The sequence below is a fragment of the Staurois parvus genome, unplaced genomic scaffold (genome assembly GCF_062004578.1).
Source record: "Staurois parvus isolate SC_StPar_1 unplaced genomic scaffold, SC_StPar_1.0 ptg000078l, whole genome shotgun sequence".
NCBI classification, from domain to species: Eukaryota; Metazoa; Chordata; class Amphibia; order Anura; family Ranidae; genus Staurois; species Staurois parvus.
In genome coordinates, this window is record NW_028317874.1 from 6,160,033 (window position 1) to 6,177,837 (window position 17,805).

The following is a 17,805-nucleotide window of genomic DNA, read 5'->3' on the forward strand; positions in this document are numbered from 1 at the left end:
AAATGCATGGTTTAAAACACAGGCTGAATGGCAATTATGTCAATGAGAATGGCAAGCGGAAGCCTAGCATACTGCAATAATGGCGAAGGAGAAGATGATATGTGCACTTGTAGTGTACAAGAGTGAATATGAAATTCAATTCCTCTTTAAACTATTATTTTTTTATGCATTGGGTATATTTGTTGAATGATATTGTATTCCAAACTCTAGGAAAGCTTCTTGAACTGAATATGAAAACACAGCCCTGGCTTGATTTTCTCAGAATGTAAAATGATGAAAAATAGTAAGATGGGGTCAGCAGGCCACACTATCTATTCTCCCTATTAGTGAAGAAATGTTTACACCTACTGTTTACAAATCTCAAGAAAATGAGGAAGGCGATCAGGGACTTTACAATATTTATATTATAATGAAGATGAGTTGCTGAAAGAAATGTGAATTAATTTACATTTTGCTCGCTTTTTTTGTATTTCGACACAGTTAAGGAACTAGCTTTGCCAAACAAAAGCTAGTTTTTGTAATTCTAGGTCTCTGTGTTGGAACACTGGTGGCTGAAATAGAGAGATTATAAATCAGCAAATGCATATGTTGAAATAAAATTCACACTGTGGAATAAATTGTAAACTCTTTAACAATGGCACTTTCAATGAAGCTGCCCTTCAATATCCTTCCCACCCTCAGACTGGGTTCACACTGATGCGGTGCAGAATTTGCACCGGTTTCTGTGCAAATTCCGCACCGCATCATAATCGCACCCCCATTAATGCAAACTGCTTCAGGTGTGTATGTTAAGTTAACAACTCCCCAAAATCTGTTCTCAAAATGTGGTGAAATGTGCAGAATCGGATCGCATGGGTGTAAATACCCCTGCAATCTGATTCTAGTGCAGACAAAAAAAAGGTTCCTGCACATTTTTGGTGTGAATGCGGTGTGATTTGAGCCATACAAAATGTATGGCTCAAATTACAACGCACAGAATTCGCATGCGATTTGCACAGGAATGAGGTGTGGTTCCTGTGGAAATCACATGCAATATTCCGCACCGCAGAAGTGTGAACCCAGACTTAATGTAGATTACATACTTACTCTATCTTTAAACCTGCTGTGGAGATTTCAGCTGTGCAGCTCTGCACAGTGGTGTCCAGCCTTTGTGGAAAAAAGTTCTGGCCACATCCTAAGGCTACCCAATGTGAACCTCCAAAATGTGTTCCTATGGCTGGAGCTGTACTGCCAAAGGCATTCAGAGGTGTAAGCTCACCCATAGAAATGTATGGGACATACAAGTTCAGGAGGCTTGTGGTGCATTTGGGACTTCTGTCTACCAAGGCTGCAGGTGGAAAAAAAAAGGGATGAACAATGAAGATATCCAGAATAGGGATATAGGTAAATATTTAGGTATATGGGAAACCACGACTGGGTGGAAGAAATTTAAAAGGGCAACTTTTCTAGAAGTGAAGTTGTCCTTTTAAATATTTTTTTTATAACTTTAAGGCTCCATGCACACTGGGCGTTTTAATAACGCTGGTAACGTTAGCTGTGCAAAGTCACGTTAAAAACGTGAGTTTGTCAGGATTTTTTAGCATTTTTGCATTAGCGTTTAGCAGCATTTTGCCGCATTTTTTTTGCGTTTGCATTTTTTAAACCAAAAAAATTTGATTTTTTTGCTCAAAAAAGTCCCAAAACGCCGGTTTGCTGCGTTTTTAATTATTAGAGCGTTTTTCCATCTAAAAAAACTCCTCTAGTTCTAGGGATTTTTTCCAGCCAAAAAAGGCCCTGCCAAAAAATGCTGATTACAGTCTATGTGTGCATGGACACATAGGAAAACATGCTGGGGAGTTTACTGGCTGTAGAAAAACTGCCAAAAGCCAAAAACAGCAGCTGTAAAAATGTCCAGTGTGCATGAGGACTTATTATTATTTATTTCAGGTACTTATATAGCATCATCAATTTACACAGCACTTTACACATATATATTGAACATTCACATCAGACCCTAACCCTCAAGGGGTGTACAATCTAAGGTCCCTAACTCACATTCATACATGCACATATTAGGGCCAATTTACCTAACAGCATGTCTTTGGAGTATGGGAGGAAATGAGAGCACCCAGAGGAAACCCACACAAGCACAGGGAGAACATGCAAACTCCATGCAGGAGGCACCATGGTTGGGAATTGGGAATTGCAAGACAGACGTGCCAACCACTAAGCCACTGTGCCACCCGGACTTAAGGACAACTTCACTAAAAATATAGTGTATGCCTGAGCATAGGACCCTTCAAACCACTTCCACGCAGGATGAGTGTATATAAAATGGGACTCGAAGTATGACATACAAAAAGAAACCGACAAAAGTAATAAACAATAGCAATTTATAACAAAGATTAAAAGGTGTATTTCACACTCATGAAAACTCATGAAATATAACCATCCATCAATATTGACTGAATTCCACCATGAATCAAGTGATATAAATATGGTAGTTATGAATGGTTCCTAAGATAATCAACCCGTTTCGCAAATTATGTGCATCTTTTATTGGTCTTGGTGCGGATCCTGAGAATATGGATGTTTAGAGAAACTTTTCCTCTTTTCTCCCCTTTTTTTTTGTCCTTCAGGCATATTTTCTCTATTTGGGGACTGATATAGTTTTTGTAATTGCACGTAATTGTAATTTTTGTATATTGATATGGTCAGGGATCTGCAGCAGGGATGGCCAGATCTGCATAGCTACATTACACTTGGGAAACTGAGACCAGACCATATATATTTAAATTAAAATGTACTAATAGTAAAACAAAAGACATCCAAACACCAGCAAACAGGAAACACAGCAAACATAAAGATACAAGTGAACCAAAACCATATACCAAAATACCTAACTAGCAATCTAACTAAATAACAGAAATCCTAACTAACTATATACAATAGGTACAAAATGAGGAACATAGATAAGCAGGGTAATACTGGAGGTGCAAGGAACAGTCAGGAAGGAAAGACTGGGATCAGGAACAAGGGGGACTGGGTATGAGGCAGCAAGGTATTGGGTATAGGAACAAGGCCAAATCAAGGTCAGGAGCAGGGTCATAAAAAATGGAAAGCAATATCTGGCTAGCAGAGCAAAACACTGCAGCAAGAGGTACTGGTAGAGAAGGGACTAAATACCCTCCCAGCAGCCAGCATCAGGTGAAAACTGATTACTAGGATATGCTGACTGCTGGGAGACACCTGCTGGTGGATATGGGAATTACAACCTTCCTTTCTGCATACCACTGTGCTGTCATCAGGTGATCCAGGTCACAGATAACAGATATACTTATAAGTTGAATATATTTTGTAGAATGGGTCTTGCTATGGATCTCGAGTGAAGCAAATACGTTTGGAAACACATTGATCATAGATGTCATACATGGACAGCCACATTTATATAATGTGATTCATGTTGGAACTCTGTTCATGGATGGGCATATCTAATGAGTGTGAAATATATCTTCTATTAAATTTAATAAATTGATTTTTATTTTTTTTGTGTCTGTTTCTCTCTGTGTTGCAAAGTCCCATTTTACATACCCTTATCCTTCCTGGATTTGTTTTGTAGGTCCTGTGCTTTGATTAATTTCTGAGGATGGTGGCAACAGAGTACTTGTAATGTTTAATACAAACCCAACCTCTGGTTTTGTTTGAAATAGTGTATGTCTGACCTTATTGCACATGTCAGATATATCTTTGACGATAAAGGTGTGCAGACTAAGATAGATGATAGAAATAGAATGTGAAGTCCTTTACTTCTGCCATTCTTCCCTCCTATTTCTATCCTTTGTCAATTTTACTATCTCAAACAATTATTTTATTTTCTATACGTTTGCTTCTTTTCTACCTTTAGCCTTTGTTTCCCAGATATCCTTCATATAACACTTAATACAAACAACTGTCTTTTTAACCTCCATGACAATTTAATAACAAGACATAACAACAGAATATAAGCAAGGCAACTACTTACTAGGCTTAACTACACAACTCTTTTTCTATTGATACTTTGTTACTGAGTTTTAATACTTTATAGTTTAAAATTCTGCTTACAAAAGAGGTGGTTTGTTACTATATCTATTACTGTTTTTATTTCCTTTATGTTGTAAAAACTTGCAAAATCTTGAAAATATAATTTGAAAAAAAAAAAAAAAAGAGTTCATATAATACGATTTATTGTTGAATTTCCCAGACTCTACATTCATGATTATCCTCCAAACTTGTCTCTTTCTGTGGTAGTTGTTGACTAGACTAGGGATGAGCAAATGTGTCTGAGTTTGCTTCAGCAGTGTTTGTCAAATCCATTGTGAAGTCTGAAAATTGCAAATTTTAAATTAAACCCAACTGAAGTCTATGGGGAAAGAAGGGGGGGGGGGGCACTTGAAAATTATGTTCAAGGCTAATAGGCAAGGGATTGTCAAATAGAGTACTAAGCTCTGCTCTTGGGGACTGGTGCCAATGCAAAGTAAATACATAAAAAAAAATATATGTACATACAGCTGGAAGAATGTCCTTCTTTTAATGCAACTTTAAGGGCGACATATAAAAAACATTTGTCCTTAGCTTTGCTTAAATACTACATCAGTACCCCAATCCAGCTCATTTCAACTTAAAAGAGAAAGGTTTTTAGGTAATTTTTGCTACAATACCTAATTTTTAATTTAAAGGTAATAAGCCTGAATTGAAGCAGCAGCCACAACTGATCTAAAAGCTATAGAAAAAATGTATTCTTTAGAAAAGCTTAAGCCCTCAACTTCATAAAATTTCCTAATGGCACAGCAATTTAATAGTACTGTGAAGTATGTGAGCTTTGTTTCACAGTAACCCACTGTATAGCATGTGAGCTTTTTTCACAGTAACACACTGCATTGTCTTAAAAGTTTAATCAAATGTCAAAGCAGAGTGCATCAAAACTTTCCAAAACCACAACACCACATTCCCTAAACCCCAATCCCATCCCTCTAACCCCAGGTATTCACATATAATTCAGAATAGAGACTTCAGATATGTAACAAAGGTCACAACAACAAAGGTCAATATGCGTTCCAGCACTAACTGGTCTCCTTTCCTTCTTAATCAGTTAGAACTCTGGCTCTTGAAGAACCTCAACAGCTCAGGTGGATAGATGGTTTATTCCATGTGTAATTACATGTTAAAAGGTAATGTGAACCTATATAGTGCTCACTGTTTTATTTAAAAAAGAATAAAAATAGAAAGCCACTCACATCTATTAAGACCAGACATGAGCCTATACAGGTTTAGACTGAAAAAGGCCTAGGGACCTTGCCAAGGTGTGGCTTTACAGCACTGAGAGAGTGAGAATGAGCTGGCAGTGGAAGCCTACATTGAAGGATCTAATCCATCACCTCTGATGGTTGCAGATGGGAACCTTTTAAAGCTGTATAGGCTCATGTCTGTTTAGAGAAGTGCAGCAGGACAAAAGTGCATAGTTTGAACAGCAGGGAATAATAATCCCTTGAGAGAGTACAATATCAGGGTACAGTGTTGACCAGCACTACAAAGGAAAAGGATATGGGGGTACTTATTTAAGATGATTGAAAAATGCGTAAACAGGCAGTAGGGAAGAATTCTAGGGTGCATCACTAGAGGGAAAGAAGGAGGTCCTGATTCCCCTATATAGATCTTTAGTGAGACCTCAGTTAGAATACTGGGTCCAGTTCTGGAAACCTCACTTACAAAAAGATATTGATAAGACAGAACAAGACCAGAGACAGGAAAACAAAAATGGCGAAAGATCTAGGGGATAAAACTTATCAGGAGAGACTTCAGGAACTTAATATGTATAATCTGGAGGAAAGAAGGGAAAGATTGAAAAGTTTAAATACAACAAGGGGGTGACATGACCTCAAACTGGAGGAAAGTTCTGAACTAATCTTTTACAGTATTGTTTTACTGAAAGAGTAGCTGATGCTTGGAATAAACTTCCAGCAGCTAGTGAGCCAATCAGCAGTAAATGACGTTAAACATGCTTGGGACAAACAGAGCCATCCTCAGACAAAAAAGTTAATAAAAAAAAATACAAAACGTATGTAAAAAAACCCCAGCAGATTTGATGAACCACTCTCTCTCTTTTTTCTGTTTCTATATTTCCCAGTGTATTTCACATTCCCAGACTTTAAATTTGTAAGACTACTCCACACTGAATTAATTTTGAAATGTTTCCAAAAATGTAATTTTTTTCTGAAAAAAAGTTTTTTTTTCCCATGGCTTCAAAATTTCTGGAAATTTTACAACTCTGTGCAGGATATTTATGCATTAAACAGCAACTTAAAAAAAAAATAGCAAAATGTGATTCAGTAAAAATGTTGTCAAGATAAATGAATCAGGTGAAAGCAAAATATAAATATGTGAATATCATACTGAATGATGTATTTCTTGTGTATATGAGCCAAGTTATCGCCGAGGACAGAAATCATCTAAGCTGGTAGTACAGTAGTCGCTAAAATAAACATAACCTATATAAAAATGATCTTGGCCAAGCCAGTAGCAATGATTGTCCAAGAAACTCTGAAGGTATGTGTGCAATTAACAAAGTTTTAAGAATAATTACGGTTGCCGAATTTAGAATATTTGTCATGGTAACATTTAGAAACAGATCCTTCTGGCCTGTATGCAATAGCTTTAAAAAGGAATAAGCCATCTTTGGACATCAAAGCTTCAGATGATGCAGTGTGAAGTTGGAAATTGCAATGGAATATTCAGGAAATTACAGGAATGTAGTTTGAAAAGAACTGCATATTCAAAATGTAGGAACGTAATGCAGAAATTCAGCCAAACAAGTAAATGCAGTCCAAAACCATACACAAACTATTGTATTTTTTAAGTATATAATTCTGATCAATCCCTCGTAAACTTCCCACACTCCTGTGGATCTGTGCATTCCCGCAAGCCTTTCCCAACCATTCAACCATTCGGGTACTCGGGCAATGCCCGAGGGCCCGGGGTCATTAGGGGGCCCCATGAAATGCCACTGGTACCTTTCATAGGTTTTTTTGGGTGCGGTTTGAGTGTGGGCAAGGACACAGGGGCCCCATGATCTCCTATTGCCCGGGGGCCCCATGAGTTGTCAGTCCGCCCCTGTTTCCGACTCATACCTTTCCTCATTCCTTGATTGGTAGCATGCAAATTTGAGTTAGCACATTAGCACATTCCTAAGGAATAATGGGACATGTAGTTCTGTAAGACATGCCTACATTCTTGGGATATTATGAAAGATGTCTCACAGATTTCTTCCCCAATGGGCAGATATAGCTGAAATAGTTGGGGACAGGTGGTGACATTACTGTACTTAACTATAATTTTTTTGGCACCGCAGTGAGCTATTAAATATTTTTTGCTATTTATTTGCATGTAAAATTACAGTTACAAGAATAGCTTTATGCTCATGAAAAATAAGGAAAGCACATAAACATAAAAATAAATATCTTGATTTCAATCTAATGTCCCCTTACATTGGGGTTAAATCTATATAAGTGTGGCAGGCGAAGAACATCCCACATTAATTATGAAAATTATGTGGAAGCGGCTGCTGGGCACATTAATATAGCTATACATATTTCATGCAGTGTTTTGCATTAATGAATGCAATAACCTTACGCTCATGAATGCAAAATGGCAAGAGCATTGCCATAACCTCAGTTTGTTGCAGCTGATCCAGAAAGCTTTATATACTGCTTACAAGATGTGTGGAAAGAGGGAGGGAATTAATGACTTGGAAATAGAAACGCTAAGAAATAACTTCCACTTTATTCTACATAATACATATATACAGTATATATAGACGCCTCTTGGAAACAATTCACCAAGATTAGTTGTAGTAAAGAAGATTTTCCCAGCCATCCCAAGTCCAGAGGCATGTGCTCCTGGTTTTGTAGGATTTTTTAAAAATAATATCATAATTGTATTTTCTTTCATAAGTAACCATTGCTGGCTAGGAGAACTATTGCAGACAACTGGTAAACAGAAAGCAGCACACAGCTAATACACTGGCTTATCTATAGAATAAGAAATGAACCTAAAGCTGGCCATAGATGGATCAAAATTCAGCTGCTTCAGCAGGTACCAGCAGAATTTTGATCCATCTATGGCCATTCCTGTTCATGAGAAGTCAATCATCAGTGCAGAGCTGATCAGTGTATTTTGACATTGAAGGAGTTTCTGTGGTCAAAATCCAATAGCAATTGTGGGGATGAGGAAGTGCAATCTTTTTTTACATTTTTATTTTAAAAAATTATCTATGGCCAGCCTAAGGTTCTAAATTGGAACTAAATCTTGGCTGTTGGTATAGATCAGTGGTCGGCAAGCCACGGCTCGCGAGCCACATGCGGCTCTTTACACATTTTAATGCGGCTCTTCTGTGTGCCGGGCGCCCGCTCCCCTCCCTCCTCTCGGGCGGCCGAGGACTCTGCAGCTAGCCCAGCAATGATTGGCCAGTCTCGCTGCCACTCACATCCTGATAGCTAGTGATTGGCTGTCAGGATGTGTGTAGGCGGGGCAGCGTGACGAACGTGAGGGGAGCTAGGCTCCTCTCACAGTCCGCCCTGAAGACCGGAACGGCGCGGGGAACACGGCGAGAGGAACGCGCGGTGCAAAGGTAAGTGAATTGACACAGGGGGGACTTGGCTTACTACTTGCTACTTACTTACTACTACTATATGAGGGATGAATTAATATGGGGGATGAATTACTATATGGGGGATGAATTACTATGGGGGATGAATTACTATATGGGGGATGAATTACTATGGGGGATGAATTACTATGGGGGATGAATTACTATATGGGGGATGAATTACTATGGGGGATGAATTACTATGGGGGATGAATTACTATATGGGGGATGAATTACTATGGGGGATGAATTACTATATGGGGGATGAATTACTATATGGAGGATGAATTACTATGGGGGATGAATTACTATGGGGGATGAATTACTATATGGGGGATGAATTACTATGGGGGATGAATTACTATATGGGGGATGAATTACTATATGGGGGATGAATTACTATGGGGGATGAATTACTATATGGGGGATGAATTACTATAGGGGGGATGAATTACTATATGGGGGAGGAATTACTATGGGGGATGAATTACTATGGGGGATGAATTACTATAAAAACTTATTGAAACTAAAAACAGTGTACCATCCTATGTATTTTCAGTTTTAAAAATGTGGCTCTCAAAATAAATTTCAATCGTGGTTTTGGCGAGATTTGGCTCAGTTGAAAAAAAAGGTTGCCCACCACTGGTATAGATGAAGGGAATCCCTGGCTGCTTTGTTTAAAAACAAGCAGCTGGGAGGTGTCATTTTGCTGTTTTTTAATCCCTACCCACAGCTGCCTCCTGTCCCTTTAACAAGATCTAAATGAGGCAGGTATTCCAATCAGGAAAGCTCCCATTCACAAGTATGCATCGGGAGCTTTCTGGCACTTGCCCTTTACTGTGCTGGGAACACGCATGGAGCAAGCTCTCAGCACAGAAAAATGTTTACCTAGGTAAACATGTACAGTATATATTGGTTTCTTTAGAAAGCAGCACAGAGTAGAAAAGCCTGTGCCTCTGACACAATCTTACAGAGAAGAACTCTTGCTCTCTGTGTGGAAGCAGTAGACTCTCTACAGGAGGTCCAATGTGCCACCTTCTGAGTCACAACTAGAGCTCTCCAAGTAGCAGAATGACTACTGATTTTACACAGTGTGGAAATGTAATTTTCAGTTTAAATCTGCTAAATACATTTTCAGTTTAAATCAGCTAAATACATTTCCATTTCATCAAAGCAAAGGGTGTTCAGTCACAAATGTTACAGAGGACAGCACAGCAATATAGTGAATCACAAAAATTAACATTAAATAGCTTCAGCTGGCTCTCCACCCATCAGGAAAGCCTTCCAAATATATTATACCCATATAGGACTTAATCATAGAGGCACCATATACAGTGAATATACACTATATTGCCAAAAGTATTACGACACCCCTCCAAATCATTGGATTCAGGTGTTCCAATCACCTCCATGCCCACAGGTGTATAAAATCAAGCACCTAGGCATGCAGACTGCTTGTACAAACATTTGTGAAAGAATGGGTCGCTCTTAGGAGCTCAGTGAATTCAAGCGTGGTACCGTGATAGGTTGCCACCTGTGCAATAAGCACCGGATGCAGTGGTTTAAAGCACGCCGCCACTGAACTCTGGGAAAGGTCCCGATCGAAAGAGGAGATCGGGACCTTTCCGTGAGTAACGGAAAAGAGTACTGGTAGCGCGCAGGGCGCGCGCTCTCAGCACATATGATTTTCTTAATTGCATGCAAATGTGCGGCCGCTCGGAGTCAAGGCCCAGATACCGGGAGGCTGCACATTTGCATGCGGCCAGCGCCAAGAGGTTAAAATTCATGTGCATATAAAGGCAGGCGTCCCAATCATTTTGGCAATACAGTATAGTGTATATGCACCAAAAGCCAAAAGTAAGGGATCTGTTCCACAGAGCCACCTGGCTGTTGGCTGTCCAAACAGCTAAATCTCAGCTGGCTCACAGAATCACAATACTGACAGCTGAAATTTAAGTTTCTCACTGCAAGCCATCACTCAATATCAAACAAATGTAGCAAAACTACTATTATGCCAGAGGATAAATCCAAATAAAGATGCAACCTTGAATGTAAATAAATGATAAGCATACAAGCCACATAATTACTGTGACAATCAATAGACCCAATAGTACAGAAAAAAAGAAAAAATATATATAATCAAATCCTAATACTGTATATAATACCCTATGCCAGTGGTGGGCGACCTTTTTTTTCAACTGAGCCAAATCTCGCCAAAACCACGATTGAAATTTATTTTGAGAGCCACATTTTTAAAACTGAAAATACATAGGATGGTACACTGTTTTTAGTTTCAATAAGTTTTTATAGTAATTCATCCCCCATAGTAATTCATCCCCCATATAGTAATTCATCCCCCCTATAGTAATTCATCCCCCATATAGTAATTCATCCCCCATAGTAATTCATCCCTCATATAGTAATTCATCCCCCATATAGTAATTCATCCCCCATAGTAATTCATCCCCCATATAGTAATTCATCCCCCATAGTAATTCATCCCCCATAGTAATTCACCCCCCATATAGTAATTCATCCCCCATATAGTAATTCATCCCCCATAGTAATTCATCCCCCATATAGTAATTCATCCCCCATAGTAATTCATTCCCCATAGTAATTCATCCCCCATATAGTAATTCATCCCCCATAGTAATTCATCCCCCATATAGTAATTCATACCCCATAGTAATTCATCCCCCATATAGTAATTCATACCCCATAGTAATTCATCCCCCATATAGTAATTCATCCCCCATAGTAATTCATTCCCCATATAGTAATTCATCCCCCATAGTAATTCATCCCCCATATAGTAATTCATCCCCCATATAGTAATTCATCCCCCATAGTAATTCATCCCCCATATAGTAATTCATCCCCCATATTAATTCATCCCTCATATAGTAGTAGTAAGTAAGTAGCAAGTAGTAAGCCAAGTCCCCCCTGTGTCAACTCACTTACCTTTGCTCCGCGCGTTCCTCTCGCCGTGTTCCCCACGCCGTTCCGGTCTTCAGGGCGGACTGTGAGAGGAGCCTAGCTCCCCTCACGTTCGTCACGCTGCCCCGCCTACACACATCCTGACAGCCAATCACTAGCTATCAGGATGTGAGTGGCAGCGAGACTGGCCAATCATTGCTGGGCTAGCTGCAGAGTCCTCGGCCGCCCGAGAGGAGGGAGGGGAGTGGGCGCCCGGCACACAGAAGAGCCGCATTAAAATGTGTAAAGAGCCGCATGTGGCTCGCGAGCCGCGGCTTGCCGACCACTGCCCTATGCTATATGAGACCGAACACCAGGCTACAAACTAATAATTTGTACTTAGATGAAAATAAAAACAATGCCCAAAATGTTTAATGATATCAAAAAAGAATAAAAAAGGATAAAATTTATATTAAAGTATTTGTCTATCACCATAAGAAAGTGATTGTATGTGTAAAACAAACATAATGGCTGATTGAGTATGTCTAAACCTGGCAAATGGATGCAGGAATGGATCAGCAAACAGATTTTTTGTTATTATTTGCTCATCTCTAAGCAGCACATTTGATTAACCTTATTTGTTTTTGATTTTTTTAATGCAATGTAAACAGATGCTTTTAATACAGCGTACAGTGCATCTTCCATTTATCGGCCCTAACAAATGCTAATAACAGCACTATAGAAAATGAAATGTGTGCAGTCTTTGCTTCACTGGAACAAATATTCACTGATCACTTTTCAAATTGTGCTTCTGAGAATGCATATTATAAACATCTTGCAGGACATAGAGTAGAACATTTCAGTAATCCAGCAGCCAATGAGTTTTTTGTTTACTCCATAGTTAGATAAATGAAGAATTAATGTTCATTGGCTGATATAGATTACTATACTTTGTGTGCAATCATGCTCTTTGCTGAATAAAAATGCAGACCAGTTGTGACAATGTTTACAACATAAACATTTCTCACTACACTCAAAATTCAAAGGTGTACATCTGATTTATATCTACAGCACCTAAAAATACATCAGTAATATATGCATGTTTTTGATTAATTTATATTGTTTGATGAGGGTATATTTTGGATGTTATTCATGACTTACTTGTGCGACTTCTTCCAATTTGCCCCACTTGGACTGGCCCCACAGTCATACGCCTGGATGATGAATGTGTACTCCTTTTGCAGTTCACAATCTATAGGTCCTTTAGCTCGGAGTCGACCTTCTCCAGACGTCCTGTTCAGTACAACAGCCTCAAAAGGTGTATCTGGGCCATGGATTTTAAATGCACAGATTTCCCCTGTAATTATAAAATATATTGATCTCTTGTTAAAATTGCAACAAAAATGTATAAACATCACTTTAGTGTATTTTTACTTTTAGGCATATGACAAAAAATGAACATAAGAGCTCTGTTCATCCACATGCAAGCTACTACTATTTTCTCTGACAATTCATGGCGAAGTATGACTTTTCTGTAGAAGAAGAGCAATTGCTCATTGATTAAATACATTTTACAATAAGCTGCAATAACAAATAATACAAAAAATTTGATATTTGAGTGTGTTCTTTAACCCTTAAATTACGCTGCTATTGTAAAAGGTGCTCAGACTGTTTGCACTGCTTGGAAATATTGGACTGTGTATAGGCAGCCTGAGTTGTTAAAGTGGAACTAAACCCTCCTATCCTTTACAGCCAAGGACGCTGCCATCTTAGCCTCTGTTTAACTACTTGCCAACCCACCACAGTAGTTTTACTGATGCAGGGCAGCAGCTACAGGCACCGCAAAATGCTGGTACATTGCTGCCTATTTCTGGGTTTGGGCACGTGCGCACGCCTCTGAACACAGCGTGTGTTCATCAACAGATTCTGGTCAATGATGCATGGCTGTGATCCGCTGATCGGCTGTATCAAATCACAACCTAGAGCTCTGTGTTGGTAAAAATACAGAGCTCTATACAGAGGAAATGACAGCTTTATTTATAGTACAAAACAGCACACAAAAAAACCATTAACACTTGCTAGGCACATAATTAACCCCTTGATTGCCCCAAGATGTTAACCTTTTCCCAGACAGTCTCATCAGTACAGTGACAGTGTATATTTTAGTACTGATTACTGTAATAGTGTCACTGGTGATGTCAGTGTCAGTTAGTCAGTGTCCACAAAGTGTCAGTTAGTGTCCAATTGCCCGCTGCACTATCCTGCTAAAAGTCGCTGTTCGCAGCCATTACTAGTGTAAAAAAGAAAAAAAAAATTCCAGTATGTATCCCATAGTTTGTAGACGCTTATTGGGATTTTTTGGTGCAGATGTGATTTTAGCCATACAAAATGTATAGCTCAAATTGCACCGCACAGACATTCGTACAGGAATGCGGTGCGATTCCTTTGTGAATTACATGCGTTGTCCCGCACCGCGTAGTGTGAACCTAGGCTCGGGGACTTTTTTGCTTTTATGTTTTTTGGTTCAATAGTATTCAGTGGAGCCACATAAAAAATATAGGCAATGCGTTTTTGATGCACTTCAGCTGCATTTCGCATTTTTTGCATGGCAACAAATAACTCCCTAACAACAAACTTCCCAAAAATCTCAAAAAGGAACTAAAAACACATTAAAACACATCAAATATGTCTTCAAAAACAGTACATTATATGGTAATCCTTTTGTATTGCTATTACGGTGCTGGATGCCTGCTACTTATTTAGTTTCTGTCTAAACTGTCTACCATAGTGAGCCTTTCCATGTATATTGTGGCATGATAAATTGCACGTGATATTCTTGGCTTTGTGAATATTCTATTTTGCACTATGTTGCACGTGTTTATAAACACGTCCTGCTTAAAGAGCTCCTATTACATAAATTCTGAAAGTGTGATACATGGCTATGCATCATGCTGAGTTGGCAGAAGACACTGTTTACTATCGAGAAAACTTACTCAAGAAATACCCTAGAGCCAACTGTTAAGATTTAGCAATGCGTATACATTTAACCTGCAGCTTATGTTACATATAAAAGATAAAAATAAAACACTTAGCTTGGTAATATAAGATACTTTATTAGAAATATGGCACTATGAAGAAACACGTACAGGCAAGTTGATTTTAATCGATGACAAATACAGTATTTTCTGGCGTATAAGACTACTTTTTATACTTAAAAATATACCCCAAAAATTGGGGGTCGTCTTATACGCGGGGTATAAAATGTGAACCTTGAGTTTGTTTGGGTCAAGCTGGCTGGATGTGTGGCAATACTGCACATACAGTATACTGCGCTGAGCTAGCTGGCTCAAAACAAATGTCCCTATGACAGATTAATCTGTCAGCCCGCTGGATGTGCGATATATACAGTATACTGCGCTGAGCCAAGCGGTTTCAAAACGTACCGGTACGTCCCTACTGTAATCAGCCCGCTGGATGCGTGTATGTACAGTAGCTGCGGCTACATACAGTATACACTGAGCCAATCACGGCAAGTGATGTATTCTACTAATGAATACAAAGCCTGCTCGGATTGGCTGAGTCAGAGAGGTGAGCTGATGATGTCACAACCTCAGCCAATCTGAGCAGGCTTTGTATTCATTAGTAGAATACATCGCTTGCCGTGATTGGCCAAGTGTATACTGTATGTAGCCGCAGCTACTGTACATACACACATCCAGCGGGCTGATTAAAGTAGGGACGTACCAGTACATTTTGAAACAGCTTGACTCAGTATACTGTATATACCACACATCCAGCGGGCTGACAGATTAATCTGTCATAGGAACATTTGTTTTGAGCCAGCTTGGCTCAGCGTGGTATACTGTATGTACATTACTGCACATCCAGTGGGCTGTATATATACTGTATGTAGCCGAAGCTACCATATTACCGCACATCCAGCGGTAACCATCTGATTTGGAATTTACCCATATGATGACTGTCTTACAAATGTATCACAAGATGTCATTCATGAACTTGTGATGTCAGAGGATGAACATGAGGATTTTGAAGGATTTTAAGTAACGGTAAGTCATAACCATTTCAATTAAAAAATCTGATGTTTTTAAATGGTGTTGCCTTTGAAGGGGGGTAGTCGTATATGATGAGTATAGCCCAAAACCTATGTTTTTAACTGGAAAATTAGGGGGTCATCTTATACACCCAGTCGCCTTATACACCGGAAAATACGGTATTTATTTTTCCAACTGGATTACAGAAACATCAGTAATGTGGTAAACATTATCATGTCTTAAACTGGTGACCTAACCACCATGTGAGTGAAATTTACCAATTCAGACTATAGGGTATACATACTATGTTTACAAATTTAAGCTTGAACTACTGGGCTCTGAAAACAGCATTCTTCTTTTGGTAAAGTAGAAAAAGTTGGCCAGGAATTTAAAGTTTTGTAATTTCTCCTCTTGTTAGCCCAAGCAGAGCAGCAGGTGGATTTGTGTGACAACCTGTGCAGAAGATTTCAGTGAAGTCACTAATATACCCCCATCTCTTGTTACACTTATTCACCATACTATGGGTGCTACTCAGTCAGCATACCCAAGAGGCACAGGTCAAAGTTTATAACTGGTCTGCTAAAATCAGAACCTCTAACAAGTACAGAGACTTAGTTTTGGTGCCTACTTTAAATTCCTGGAAAAGTCTACCAAGTATACCAGCCAGAATGAGAAAGCACCTCTACATATAACATGTTAACTTAATAAAACCCCGAAAAAATGTGAGGCTCTTTCAGAAGAAAAAAATCCCAAAGTATTACTGCTGAACGGTATACCAAAGGTTAGGATGTCAGAGACCTGCTGTCTGCTACTTGAATTAAGGAGGTGAAAAAGTTATTGCAGAAAATTGGACCGGTATACCACAACACTGTGACTGAGCCTCATGTAAAAGAAACTTTAGACCTTATTGGATACCTAAAGCTCAGAGAAAAGCCAGTTCAGAAGAAATATCTAAAATGTTAGTCTTTGGGTCATAGAGGAATCTTAAACAGTGGGTGGTCAAGTCACATAGTACTTATCCATAAGCTGGATGGTAGCCTGTGATTCTACAATGACTTTAGTAAACTAAATGAAATATCCAAGTTTGATGCTCATCCCATGCCCCATGCAGTTGATGCAAAGGTTGGGTCCCACCTTGTACACTACCACCCTCGATCTTACTAAAGGTTATTGACAGATTCAGACAGGGCAAAGGAAAAGACAGATTTTGACACCAGGTGGGCTGTACCAGCATGTGGTGGGAATGGGATGTACATGTAGTGCCTTCCTCCATTATACTGGGTGTCAGAAAAAAGCTACTTCCACAATGACAAAAAATCATAACCCAAAAAGTTTCTGCATTCTAAACGTGTTGCAATCTTCACAAATCTTTATTTATCACAGTGCAAAAGCATGTACAAAACATTACAGTTTCAAACAACCCTGCTCTTCATCAGGTACTGTGTTGAGATCATTCAAGATTCCTCGATTGTGTAGTTGAACTGTATTTGACCTGCTTCAGCTACTTTTGCATTCCCATAGACTTGTGTGGGGAGCAAATTATTTATAAAAAACCCTTCAATACTGCCCTAAATCTGGTATAATATGCTCCTAGGTTTTTTTTTTAGTTCTGCTTGGGGTTTGCCAGCTAATAACTCTAAAGCTGAACTTTCGGAAAAAGAGAAATCCTCCCATGCAATGCCAAGAGCCCTGCATTGTACATCGAGACACCAAGGGGCCTCCCACAAGCCAGAGTGTCAGGAAGAAGAAGAGAACACTGACTGCCAAGGCAGCACAGGATAAGGTATGTAAAAGTCCTTTTCCCTGGTGCTCTAGTCATAAACTAGTATTTGACCTCTGCAGTGGGGTGGAAGCCACCTGCAGTGAAGGATTTTTCTCAGCTTTAAGTCTTTTTACTGTCTCACAGTGACAGTGGTGGTAAAATCTGTCTAGCCGTATTGCCACAAACCTTCTCCAGTCATTGTGAGTGGTCCCTTTATCCTTGCCTATTTTTCCTCTGTGGAGAATGTTATGTAAGGAGCAGGCAGAAACTAGACAGTGAGGTTTTACTACTAGCTTTTGCAAGGGAAAACATAAGCTGGGGGATTTCAATATCAATTATAGGTGGTGGTGCTTTTAATAACACGTACATGTGAATGTACAGTGTTTTTAAGCCTTTTGTATTGATTTGCAGTT

General features: G+C 39.1%; 1 protein-coding gene across 1 annotated transcript in view; it reads right to left on the bottom strand.

The window, feature by feature from the left end:
* The window catches only part of CLSTN2 (calsyntenin 2), a 1,070,252-nt gene that overhangs the window by 290,540 nt on the left and 761,907 nt on the right, over nucleotides 1–17,805 (bottom strand). The window contains exon 3 of the mRNA XM_089669513.1: nucleotides 12,740–12,935. Within this exon, the coding sequence (XP_089525639.1) occupies nucleotides 12,740–12,935 (196 nt within the window). The remainder of the gene's footprint in view (nucleotides 1–12,739; nucleotides 12,936–17,805) is intronic.